Source organism: Arvicanthis niloticus, unplaced genomic scaffold (genome assembly GCF_011762505.2).
Source record: "Arvicanthis niloticus isolate mArvNil1 unplaced genomic scaffold, mArvNil1.pat.X pat_scaffold_1378_arrow_ctg1, whole genome shotgun sequence".
NCBI classification, from domain to species: Eukaryota; Metazoa; Chordata; class Mammalia; order Rodentia; family Muridae; genus Arvicanthis; species Arvicanthis niloticus.
In genome coordinates this window covers 4,479-17,097 of record NW_023045353.1, presented here as the reverse complement: position 1 = coordinate 17,097, position 12,619 = coordinate 4,479, and the positions used below count along the sequence as shown (strand labels likewise).

Below are 12,619 nucleotides of genomic sequence, written 5' to 3'. Positions count from 1 at the left end.
ATCACAAAAGAATACACATGGTATTTACTCACTGATATGTGGATATTAGCCCAAAAGCTTGAAATAGCCAAGATTCAACTAACTGACCCCATGAAGCTCATGAAGAAGGAAGACCAAGTGTGGATGCCTCAGTCCTACTTGGAAGGAGTGACAGAATATTCAAGGGAGCAAATATGGCAACCAAGTGTGGGACAGAAAGTCAAGGAGGGGCCGTCTGGAGACCACTCTACCTTTGTATCCCGTCCCATGTGCAGTTACCAATGATAGTTGTCGATATAGATGTCAGGAAGTGCATGCTGACAGGAGCCTGATGTAGCTGTCTCTTCAGAGGTCTGTCAGAGTCTGACATATCCAGAGGTGGATGCTCCCAGTTACCCATTGATCCAATCAAGGGTTCCCAATGGAGAAGTTAGAGGACTGAAGGAACTGAAAGGGTTGGTGGCCCCAAGAGGAGAGCAACAGTGCCAACCAACCAGAGCTCCCCCAGGGTTCTAAACACCAGTCTGGAAGCACAAAGGCAGGCACCCCATGACTTCAGCTGTATACTTAGGGGAGGATGGCCTTGTCAGGCATGGGTGGGAGAAGAGATCCTTGGTCTGAAGGCTGAACACGAGTGGGGAGGAATCCACTGGAGTGCCAGAGGATGTGGGAGAGACAGTGAGCATATCCTGGTGAGGTCTACTTAAGACTGACACGTGGAGGCATACCAATGGATAGTGCAGAGCAAGAGGGACCTACTCTGTATCCTGGGGTGAGTGCTGAACAGCACATCAGTGGAGAGAAGTGGAGATGTCATGGTGCACAGGGGATGGAGACTGCTCAGGAAGAGTAGGAAAGGGCAGCACCAGATGGCAGTAGGAGGGTACTAAGGATGAAATTATGGAGCAGTGGGAGATAGCCGATAATACTATGTGTCAGTGGGATGAACGAATGGAAATACAGTAAGAAAGAAATATCAATAACAACAAAAGACATACATGTAATCATTGTAGTTCAGATAGTAAGTGGTGAATCATACATCCTACAAGTCAAGACACACCAAGAATGCCACTGGATGATCCTGGGAATGGAGTATGGGGCACACCTGGAGGCAGATGGATAAGTGTTTCTGGTGGTGATTGGGTGAGAGCATATAATCTGAATGTAAACATAATCCAATTAAAAAGAAAATCTGAGTGAGGTAACCTAATCACAAAAGAACACACATGGTTTTCACTCATGAGATGGATATTAGCCAATCTCATAATACAAGATCAACTCAAGACCACATGAAGATCATGAAGAAGGAAGACCAAGTGAGGGTGCTTCAGTCCTTCCTAGAAGGCTAACAAATACTGATGAGAGCAATATGGAGACAAAGTGTGAATAGAAACTGAAGGAGGAGTCATCTGAAGACCATTCCACATGGGTATCCATCCCATGTGAAGTCACCAAAGGTAGATGCTGATGTGGATGTCAGGAAGTGCATGCTGACAGGAACCTGATATAGCTGTCTCTTTAGAGGTCTGCCAGAGCCTGACATATACAGAGATGGATACTCACAGGAAAGCTTTGAACTGATCAACAGGTTCCCAATGGAGGAGTGAGAGAGTAGACTGGAGGAGTTGAAAGGGTTTGCAGCCCCATGAGGAGAGCAAGCAACAATACCAACCAACCAACCAGCTCCTAAGGTCTAAACCACCAGCCTGGGAGCACACAGAGAGGGACCTATGGCTCCAGCTGTATATATAGGGGAAGTTGGACTTGCAGGGTATAGGTGGGAGAAGAGATCCTTGGTCCCATGAAGGCTGGATGCCAAGCATGCAGCAATTTGAGTGTAGGGAGGTAGGAGTGGGGGTTGAGTGGGGCACATCCTTATAAAAGCAGGGGGAGGAGGATGGGATAGAAGGTTTCTGATGGGGGAAATGGCGTAAGGGGATAACATCTGAAATGTAAATGAAATATCCAATTAAAAAAACAACAAACAAACAAACAAAATCAAGGTTTCATGCCAAGGTCAGATGTTGTGATGTGTAGACTTGCCACGTCTGAAGGTCAGTTTACATTTTCACTTTTTTTTGTGGATAGTAACAGGCTACAATTCAACCTGTTAGGTGTAGTCCATCTGTCTATCTTTCTCTCATTCTTTCTCTCTTCCTCTCTCAGGTGTGTGTGTGGGGGGATGTGCATACGAGATTGTGTCCTTCCCACAGTAGAAGGACTGAGGAAAGGTGTGCTAGAAGGGCTGGCATGCTTACCGTGTGTAGAGAAGCCTTGTTATAAATAGAGCAAAGAGCGGGGATGCTGAGTAGAGCAGGAATGAATAATGATGAAGGGATGAGCCACCAGTCGTGAATCGATTATTAGAAGTCTAATATAACTTAAGAGAGGCAACTGCATTGAAAGTCTAGGAAAAGTAGATAGGCATTCATGGGAGGTAATTGTGCCTCTGTGATGTATCAGCAAAGGCCACTGAAGCCTCTAAAACCCTCAGTTAGCAGAACAGGACCTTTGCTACATTATGTGACATGCAGAAGAATGCAATACCAGCACACTGGCTGGTTACCAGGTTCTGAGATCTGCTGTCCCCTGCATGGACTGCTACATTAAACTGTAACAGTTTAGTGGATGCTAGCCAAAGATAACTGTGAGTGAAAGACAAAGAATGTTTATTACAGCACACAAAGTAGTGTGGGTATCATGTATGGGTCAATGCTTCTGGCTCCAAGTCTCACAGGCACACTGCAGAGAATTCCAGGTGGAAATATGATGTGCTTAGGAAACCAGTCCTTTGCAGACAGTGGTGGCAGCCCTGCATTTGTCTTCAAGGCTTTGTATACTCAAGCCTGATAAATATACCAAGTGTTGGCAGGGACACTCTAGACCTGTGACAGACTAACTCTCCATTTCTGCAACGTCTCTAGTAACCTCTGTTGACAATGTCTAACTGTTTCACCTGGCAGAGGATAAAAGGACCCATTGTCCATTCTCACCCAGCAGACAATGGAGAGTGAATATGAAGACAAGAAGCATCAAACTGAAACAGGCAGATTAGATTATCAGTGGTATGCAGGTGCAACAGAATGAGACACTATGAAAAGTCTAGGAGGAAGGGGTAGGTATCTCATTGTTTTAAAATGTCAGTATCTGTCTGTCTGTCTGTCTGTCTGTCTGTCTGTCTCTTTATGTAGGGTGAGGGAGAGAAAGAGAGACAATGTCCACTGTTTACATTAAGAGAACTAAAAATCATGGCCCTTGACTATGATGATTAATCTTCACTGTCAGCTTGATTGGATTTAGAATCACTATGGAAACTGCTCTGGACCCATCTGTGAGGGGATTTCTATACACCATGGAGTAATACTGCTTATTAGCTTGTGGGTTCTGGCTCCTGCTTAGCTTGTTTTTAAAAATATAACCTAGGATCACCTTCCCAGGGGATAGTACTGCCCACTGTTTAAATACAACTGTCTTCTCCAGTTACCAATAATTAGGCATTAATATTTTAAAAATATATATTAAACTAATAATGACTGAAGCATTTTCAGAAATTAGTTCTGCTTAGGTTAGTAGACATTTGTTGAATATCTAGAAGGCACCAGTTTTAAAATAGGATGAAGCTTATGAAGTGACTATACAAGGTGATTTAATAAAACATTCTTTTCCATGTTTGTTGAGTACATCAATCAGTTTCTTCACATGGTATCATTTCTAATATTCTGTAATTGGAATACATATTCTATTTCCCTGCTCTTCTGTGTCCTCCTACTTTTTAAGACTATTTATGTCATCATTTCAGACAAGGTCTGTATATCTCAGATTGGCATAAACTTACTATGTAGAAAACAGTGGCCTTCATTTTTTTAATTCCCTTGTCTCCACCTCTTGAGGACTAAGATCACAGGCATGTACAACACACCCAGTTTTTAAGACACATTTTCTTTTTATTCTTAAAGCCTGAGGACCATTTTAATATAGAGAAAAATTCTAGGGCAGGCAAGCTGGAAATCCTGGCAGCTGACAGGGGAGGAAGATGGATAAAAAGAATAGGCCACACCTTTGAGATGTCAGCAGCTGCATGGATGTTTTGAGAAGGGTCAAGGGCGGGAGGGGGGCACCTAGAGTGTCAGGGAAAGGATGGTAGGATTTTGGCCAGTATCCAAATAAGAGAGAGAATGCAGAAAAGGGGGTCTAGAGAAGTAATTCAGCCATAGGAAGCTAGGGTTAAACCCCAAATAACAAAAATATACAGAGAGAGAGAGAGAGGAGAGAGAGAGAGAGAGAGAGAGAGAGAGAGAGAGAGAGATTGAAGAAGATTGAAACATTCTATCCTAGAGTGAAGCTTCTTAAAACAGAAGTTAAGTAAACCAAAACAGCTACAGGAAGTCCCTGAAACTAGACAGATTTACTAGACTTCTCCCCCTTGTCCTCCCAGTTATAAGAAAGGGAACAATATCAGCTCAGAACACCCCACAACTGAGTTCTCCACACAAAGGAGATTTATTTGCCCCAAAGTGACAAAGGGCAGAGATAAGAGACAAAAGCAGGTGAGAGAGAAGAAGAGTAAAGGGGTAAGAGACAAGGAGAGGGGAAAGAAGTATTTGTCCCAGAAGGGTACAAATGACTGCCCTCTGGATAGAGAGGAGACAGACGTGGCCCATAGGAAAATGGTTGTTTATAAGATAAAAGAGGAAGGCTCCAGGATAGAATGAGGTGTTTAATTTAATTGGGCATGCTAGTTAGGTGAGCACAAAGGGGCTTTTGATTGCTCAATTTCAATACTTTGATAGCAGGAACTTGGTAGTGAGCCTCAGGAGAAGGAAGTAGCCCTTAATAGACCTTGTTGGCTAGCTGTAATGATGTAATCTAATGGGTTTAGCAAGACAGAGGAATGGGGGAGAAGGGCAAGGTCTGCCAGAGCCATGTTTGCCATTCTCTGCCTGGCTAGAGTTTCCCTCAGTATATAAAAAAGAAGGATAGCTGCGAGTCTTACTTCTTTGCAAAGATAAGCTGCAAAGAAGTCTCTCAGACAAGCTCAGTGGCAGAGAAGAAACAGAGACCAGCTGAACTTCTCAGAAGAAACAAAGATCAACCGAGCCTCCTGGAAAGGGCACTCTCCAACCTGTTGAGTTGCCTATAGGCTTGTGCAGTGTGCTGCAAGTTTCCAGCTCTTATGAGGGGGTCACCCACATTGGGGTGGGCTTTGCTGATCAATTGTCATTTGAGTTATTTCTGCCTCCTGTAAATATACACAATAAAATGCATTGGTTCACCAAAAGAAAGAAAGAAAGAAGAAAGAAAGAAAGAAAGAAAGAAAGAAGAAAAGAAAGAAAGAAAGTGAAGGAAGGAAAGGAAGGAAGGAAGGAAGAAGGAATGAAGAGAAAGAAGAAAGAAAGAAGAAAGAAAGAAAATGCATGAACTTGCTTTCTGTAATAATCTTAACCTACATCAGGTTTTCAAAAAAAAAAAAAAAAAACCTGGGAAAAGTCTCAATTAGTACTTCTGGTTCATTCTAACACTTCTCACCCTACCCTCTACCCTGAATTTCCACCAACCCGACTGCTTGTTTTACCTTCCTTAACCATCTCTTATTCCTATAATACTTTTGCTATTTTGGCTTGGCAGTTTTGTGGTTCTCTTGCTTATCCTCTTGATCCCCAGCACCTTTTCTTCACTTATTAGCCATCTCTCTTTTACTTTCTTTCTTTCTCTGCCTTTCTCTCTCTCATCTCATGACCATATCTATTCTGCAAACCATTTTCAATCTAAACTCTTACAGATGCCTTTCACTGTTATATCACTCACACCTACAATAAAAACCTTTCCCTCAAATATACATGAGCACACTTCCAAAAGATTTGTCCTCTCTGACTCAAGCTGCTAGTTTAACTATCCCAAAGTATGCACAAATCATTTGTTTCTGCTGGATTCTGACACCATTCCTGTTTTACCTCCAAATTCTAGAGTGTGCTGTTCACACACTTTTTCCCTCTACTATCTCTAGTGTCTATTTTTCCTTAGTCATAAGTGTTCTCTCAAGTTCCTGAAGCCTACTATATTCTACTGGGCAAACATCACCTGGACATCTCTCTAACTAAAGAGTCCCCTATATCTTCTGGGTGCCACAAAATTTGTGCAACTCTCTTCTTACTAAGACATTTGATCCTCTGTCACTTTTGGAACCCTCCCTTTCCCCAAAAGTCTCTCCCATCCACTTCTCAGCAATTGGCTGTTCTATATGCACTTACTCTCCTCATCTGAGTTTTACCCAATGTCATTGTTCTTTGTCTTCTATTACACTAAAGGCCACACTGGTGTGTCAAAAAGTTCCTCTGTCCCTACTGGACCTTGATCTTCTAAAAATGGATGCCTCTCTGCTCCTGATTTGAAACATTACCCACTGGCAATCTCAATTTGCTTGGAGATGCCCAACAATGAAATTCTTATCAGCCTAATATTTACCCCTTTCTTCTCTTTTGTCTCCAGTTCTTCCTGGAGCTTCCTTGCTACCTACAAGCTAAGATTCTGCAACTTTTCTGTGTATTTTTATTCTCTATGACATTTGAATTCTCCCTTGGGCTGTGTTTCTAATTGTGACCCTTGTCCCTCATGTCTACAGTATTCTCTGTCTCTTAGCCTCCTCTTGGAGATTATACGAACCCTCCATCCAGCAGAGTTCATTTTGAAACACTTTTTTTTTTTTTTACTTTTTGGACTCAGAGATCTCAGTAAACCTAAGTTATATTATTGCAAATGGCCTGTCCACAGTACAGAGCAGTCTCTGGAAATAACAGACATCTACAGATACTGATACCAGCAGTTAGGTTTTTTTTTGGGGGGGTCACAACAAATGTAATTGTAGATAAATAATACACACATATGCCATGAAGTGAATACTTGCAGGTACTCACTGGTAGGATACTAGAAGATTCTGGAAAAATAAGAGCAAAACTTTAAGAAAAGAGTAACATCTAGGAAGACAATCTTGTGTTAGTAAAAGCTAAATTTCAGCATTGTATCTAAGTTTACAAATGAAATCTTTCAGATGAAACATGGCAGCTAGTATGTAATATCTTGAGAACTCAAATAAAGATCTCTATCTTCAATGCACATTCTTATTTCTAATCTTAGGAACTACTAATTCCTTTTTGATAATGGTGTCTATACACTGCTAACACCCATTTTGTGTGTTGTTAGCTGTGATTTTCTTTGGGGTTTTATTTTTTATTTCAATACAATAGCAACTGAGAGCAAAGAATTGTGTTCTTCTCTCAATTTGAGATCATCTTAAAGATATTATTGTAGTTCATCTCTGGTTTGTTCTTTCATATACTAAGAGCCTCACCAAAGTATAATGAGGTTGTGAAAAGATTTAACCCTATGAGGTTTGACCTGGTAAACAGTAACTGGACCAATGGTTCTTACCTACAGAAATACTGGGAGGCTATGTAAGATGTAGACAGGTCCCAGATTCTGGAATAATTTCCATCAGAGCTTTTTTTTTTTAAAGTAAAGAGAGTCTCTGTGTTTTAATATCTTCATGTACTACATGGTACCGTGTTTCAGGATTTGGCCATAGGATGCCAATCAACAGGTTCTAATGTGGATTTTGCCCATCCAACATTGGACATTATGAATATTGCTCTGAAGCCTCAAAAATTTGCAAAAATGCTCTCTGTATGAATTACCATATCTCATAAGTTTTTCTTATAGCAACTGAAGATGAAATTACTGTGAGGATGTGTGGTGGTCCTCATCAGTTTTTTAGAGTAAAATAAGAAATAATTAGAGAATTAAAGTCTTTGACTGAACAGCATTAAGAATTCCTAAACTCCTAAAAAAGTTATTTGTGATGACTCTGATGGAGAGAACTCATGGATTCAGAAATATTGAAAAGTGGACTCTTTATTGATATTGGCTGTGTGGTCACACTGAGAATGCTAGTAAACATGTGGACTGAAGAATAGACTGTAATACTAGAATCAACCTAACGAAACAGTCCATTGACATCTGGAACAAGGTGTTGTTATTTTTTTTCACAGCTGCAAGATCTCAGCTGCATTTGGATATGGGCAAGCTATTGTGAGCATCCAAATTAAAACCTGTGACAGGTATGTTCCTTGGAAGACTTGAAAGTGCATGTATTTAACTCAGATGGGATTCATGTGACTAGTAAATAATGAGATACATGTTCCCCTTGTATACCTAACATACTATTAGGCTTTGTTAAAACCACAAGGATGAGGAGACATTTCATGGGAGAGACCCTAACACTTCTGCCTCAGTAACAATTTCTAATGTAATATGGATGATGACCTGATGGAAGTTGAAGAGATGAGGTCATTCAGATAACCTTCCATGTTCAATAACCTTAGAACCTTCTCAAATCAAGAACTGGTTCAGAATTACCCGTAGCCTACTGAGGTCTTATTAGAAGCAAGTGTCTGCAGATTCAGTCTTTCAAACAAACCCTCTTCACTGTGACATACTGTAAATAATCAAGTATTGTGGGATTTTGATGAGTGGGGATGATAACAGGGCTTCCTACTAAATATTACAGTGACCATAACATGCTTTTTTGACCATACAGCTGGAATCTTGGAAGATAAAATACCTACAGAGTACAGCTTTAGACTGGTGTAGGCACAATTAAACACATCCACTAAATCACAGTGAGACTTAAGGCAAAATAACACTGTTCACATGATATAGCCAATCTATAGCCAATCTAAATCTAAGTCAGCATTAGTTCTCCAACTTTGACTTCCTACCATGCAGTGTGTTCTTTTTTCTTCCTGTTTCTGCCACTGAGAATGTATCTTTCTGAGAATACTTTAGAGCAGGGGTTCTCAACATTCCCTATGCTATGACCCATCATAGGTTACTTCATGCTTGGAGATTCCCCCAAACATAAAACTATTTTTGATGAAACTTCGTAACTGTAATTTTGCTACTCTTATGAATGGTAATAAAAATATCTGATATGAAGAATATTTGATATGCAAATTCCAAGGATGTTACTAGCCACAGGTAGAGAATTGCAGCTCTAGAGTTTAAGTAAGATTGACCCTGGTGTTCTGATTCATCAACTGTGGAATAAATAACCATTTACCTCTTTAAAGTGATGCAGCATTGGTATCCCTATTCAGTAGTGACACAGATATGACCTCCATGCTGGGGGAAGCCTCCAAGAGGGTCCCCAGCTTATGTCAAAACCATAAGTTTCCCCCAATCAGTCTGCATCTCTATCTGGTTTCCTATGGGCAGTTTCTTCCTTAAATTTTTCCTGCCGACAAAACTCAAATTCTTTACATGAACTTGAATCATGTTTCTCTCTAACTCTGCATTACTCTCACATCAAGCCTCAGACTGTTATGATGGTTTGTGACATCTATATATAAATTTGATATATTATCTGTTTTCTATTGTATAAAAGTGTCTGATACAGTGTATTTTATTTTAAAAAAAATAGGCTTATGTGTCATCAAATTTTGGGGGTTTAGATATCCATATCAGTGTTGTCTCGGGTGAAGACAACACAGTACATGGAAAATTTTCAGTACAACAAGCTCACCAGGAACCCACAAGAAAGATGTTTATTCTTTCTGAGCATCACACAGATCATTAACTAGTGAACTGGCTAAATTAGAAAACAACACTGAAGTGTTTGTTATCACAGTCACATAATAAATGATATTGTAACACTTATCTTGCTACTGAACTTATCAATTTCATTATTGTACTCTATGATAACTGCATCCTGTACAGCTTTAACCCAGCAGCTGATGCTATAGCATCAGCTATAGCAGGAGGACATGCAAATTGGGACCCACTCCCTTCTCATAAAAACCTCGCTCTCTTTACTTTCTCTTCTACACTTGTGGAGCCCTCTATCATCCCCCAAGGGGTGGTGGAATGGCTCCACACCCAGATGGGCAGCACACCCTGAATTCTAAATGAGGTGGATACAACCACTAATATAATTAAAAGTGGCAGGTATAGATCCCTACAAACTTTAGGAAAAGAACCTGACATTCTTGTTACCCTCTTTTCCTCTCTGATGCTTAACTGCTAATAAAAAAAAAAATCACTCCCATTTTGCTATCAGCTTAATAGCATTCCCAGGACATATAGACAACATTATCCTGATGAAAATTTGATTTCTTCCCTCCATCTGTTTGTGATGGCTGCCCCTCAAAATATTTATTAAAACACATAATTGGAGACCCCTCACTATTTACTGATGGGGAAACAAAGGGGCTGCTGCAGTAATATACTCCTGCTCTGAGGATGAATCCCTCATTCTCTGATTCACAGAGCTGCCCCATCATTCCCCCTAATATAAATAATTCGATGTTATCTATCTAGCCTTAAAAAAGTTGAGGTGCCTCTTAACCTTTTTTTTTCAGTGAGTATATATGCTGTCAATTTGCTCCCCTGGCTCTCATGATCCTTTCTCAAATGAGATGCCAACACACTTTCCCACACAGGCTTCCAGCCTTTTACAGGACAGAGCCTTCCCATCTACATCCAGCATGTCAGATCTCATAGTGCCCTGCCAGGCCCATATCCAAAGAAAATTTACTCTCTGACCAAAACACCTCAACAGGAACATGCATAGCCTCCAGTGAGCTAGCAGACCAATTCCATTCCTGCACACACACAAATATAATGGAGATTCATGCCTGCTTTCCCAACATGCTTTTACTCAACTCTAAAAGATAATAAAAACGTGCTCCCCTTCTGCGTCTCTTGTTACCATCCTAGCTTTAAAAAAAAATTGGCTACATATCCTGAGGCTTTAAATTCAATGGCTAATAGCAAATCATTGTCACCCACACACTCCAACTTAGTAGACTAAATATGTTTTTGTTACCATAGATGCATGTAGGATAGGGGGTTCTAGGAAAAGTAAGGAACTCAAATCAAGATCAGGATTGGAAATGGCCTGTGATGTGGCATGAATAAACCATGAGAAGTAAATTCAATGGGAGATGTGTTGAGAGTAAGGCCATTTTTTAGAGCCCAGGGCCTGCACACATTGAAAATATATAGAAGTGCAATTATGATCTGCATACTGAAATTCATCTTGACAGTCACTCCATACTTCGAGTGTACACCTAGTAAATATACAGGAAAAGAAGAAGTAAAATACATAATAACAAAGAAATTCACCAACTCCTGGGTACACATGGGGCTTGACAACATTTTGCACTTTCTTACTTAAACACTATAATGCAGGCATGTCACATGACTTTAATTCAGAAAGGGAGTTATCAACCCCAGGAAGCAGCTACAGTCAGACTAGAAGCTGACTCAGGGATCAGCATGTTCATCAGAGAATAGGCTTATGGAACTAAATCTTACAGAAATGAGCATTTTACAAACCGATGTCAGTCCCTTTTGTAACCCAGGAAATGAAAAGCTGAATTAAGGAAAACATCATTGTGTAAATTTTATGTTCAAGTATACAAGGAACTTGATAATAATTAATAAGGTTTTTTCTCAAAGAAAATGATGAAGTCTGATACCAACTCTTTCAACATTATCATAAACTGACTTGTGCAGCCCATTTACAAATAACCTAGGACTTGTAATCTCTTGGCTCCCACTATATCATGTTGTATAACAGGAAGACATGCAAATAGGGCCTCTATCTACTCTTGAAAAGCAGACCAACCTAACCTTACAGTTCAGGCAGAGGAGCTCGGCTCTGGATCCTAAGACTTCTCTTATTCACTTCTCAACATGGAGATGAAACTGAGCTTAATTGTCATTTTTGCTCTTCTAAAAGGTAATTATTTTTGAAGAGCAACTGATTCTCAATGTGTGAGTTGGCATGAATATGAGAAACAACAGGTGTGTGTGGCAATTTATTAACCAGTATTTTCTGTACTTACAGATGTCCAGTGTGAAGCACAGCTGGTTCAGACTGGAGGAGGACTGGTGAAGCCTGGGAGTTCTCTCAGACTCACTTGTGCAGCCTCAGGATTCACTTTCAGTAGCTACTGGATGAGCTGGGTTCGACAGACACCTGGGAAGGCTCTGGAGTGGATTGGAGAAATTAATTATGGTGGCAGTACCACAAACTATGCACCATCCATAAAGGATCGATTCACCATCTCCAGAGACAATTCCAAGAGCACCCTGTACCTGCAGATGAACAATGTGAAATCTGAGGACACGGCCACTTATTACTGTACAAGAGACACAATGAATCAACTTCAGTGTGAAACTAGACAGAAACCTCACTGTCAACTTACTCTGAACCACTAGGTGGTGCACAGTACAAGCAGAACACAGGTTCATACCAGATTATAAACACATAATTGGACACTCTTCTCAGGTGGAATAAACTGATGTACTCAAATCATTGCTTGTATTTCTGCTATTATATTTTTAAAAATATGAGGCAGGGTCTCACATGGAAAAATACAAAATGACAATTATGAGGTCATAAATGTTTCAGTTTTCATCACTGAAATCTCGTGATGAACTTCATGGATATCCCTGTGGTGTAGGTAGAGTTTCACAAATTTGATAGGCTACAGACACCAGGACAACTCTTATAAATTAAATATTGAAATGGGTCTGGCTTGCAGTTCCAGTGGTTCAGACTATTGTCATCACAGTGAGAAGC

General features: G+C 40.4%; 1 gene segment (V, D, J or C); it reads left to right on the top strand.

Annotated features, from left to right (window-relative positions):
• Positions 1–11,654: 11,654 nt before the first annotated feature.
• Positions 11,655–12,270, top strand: LOC117701577 (immunoglobulin heavy variable 3-74-like). The segment is given in 2 exon segments: positions 11,655–11,773; positions 11,882–12,270. Coding segments are annotated over 2 exon segments (420 nt in total).
• The last annotated feature ends 349 nt before the right edge of the window (positions 12,271–12,619 follow it).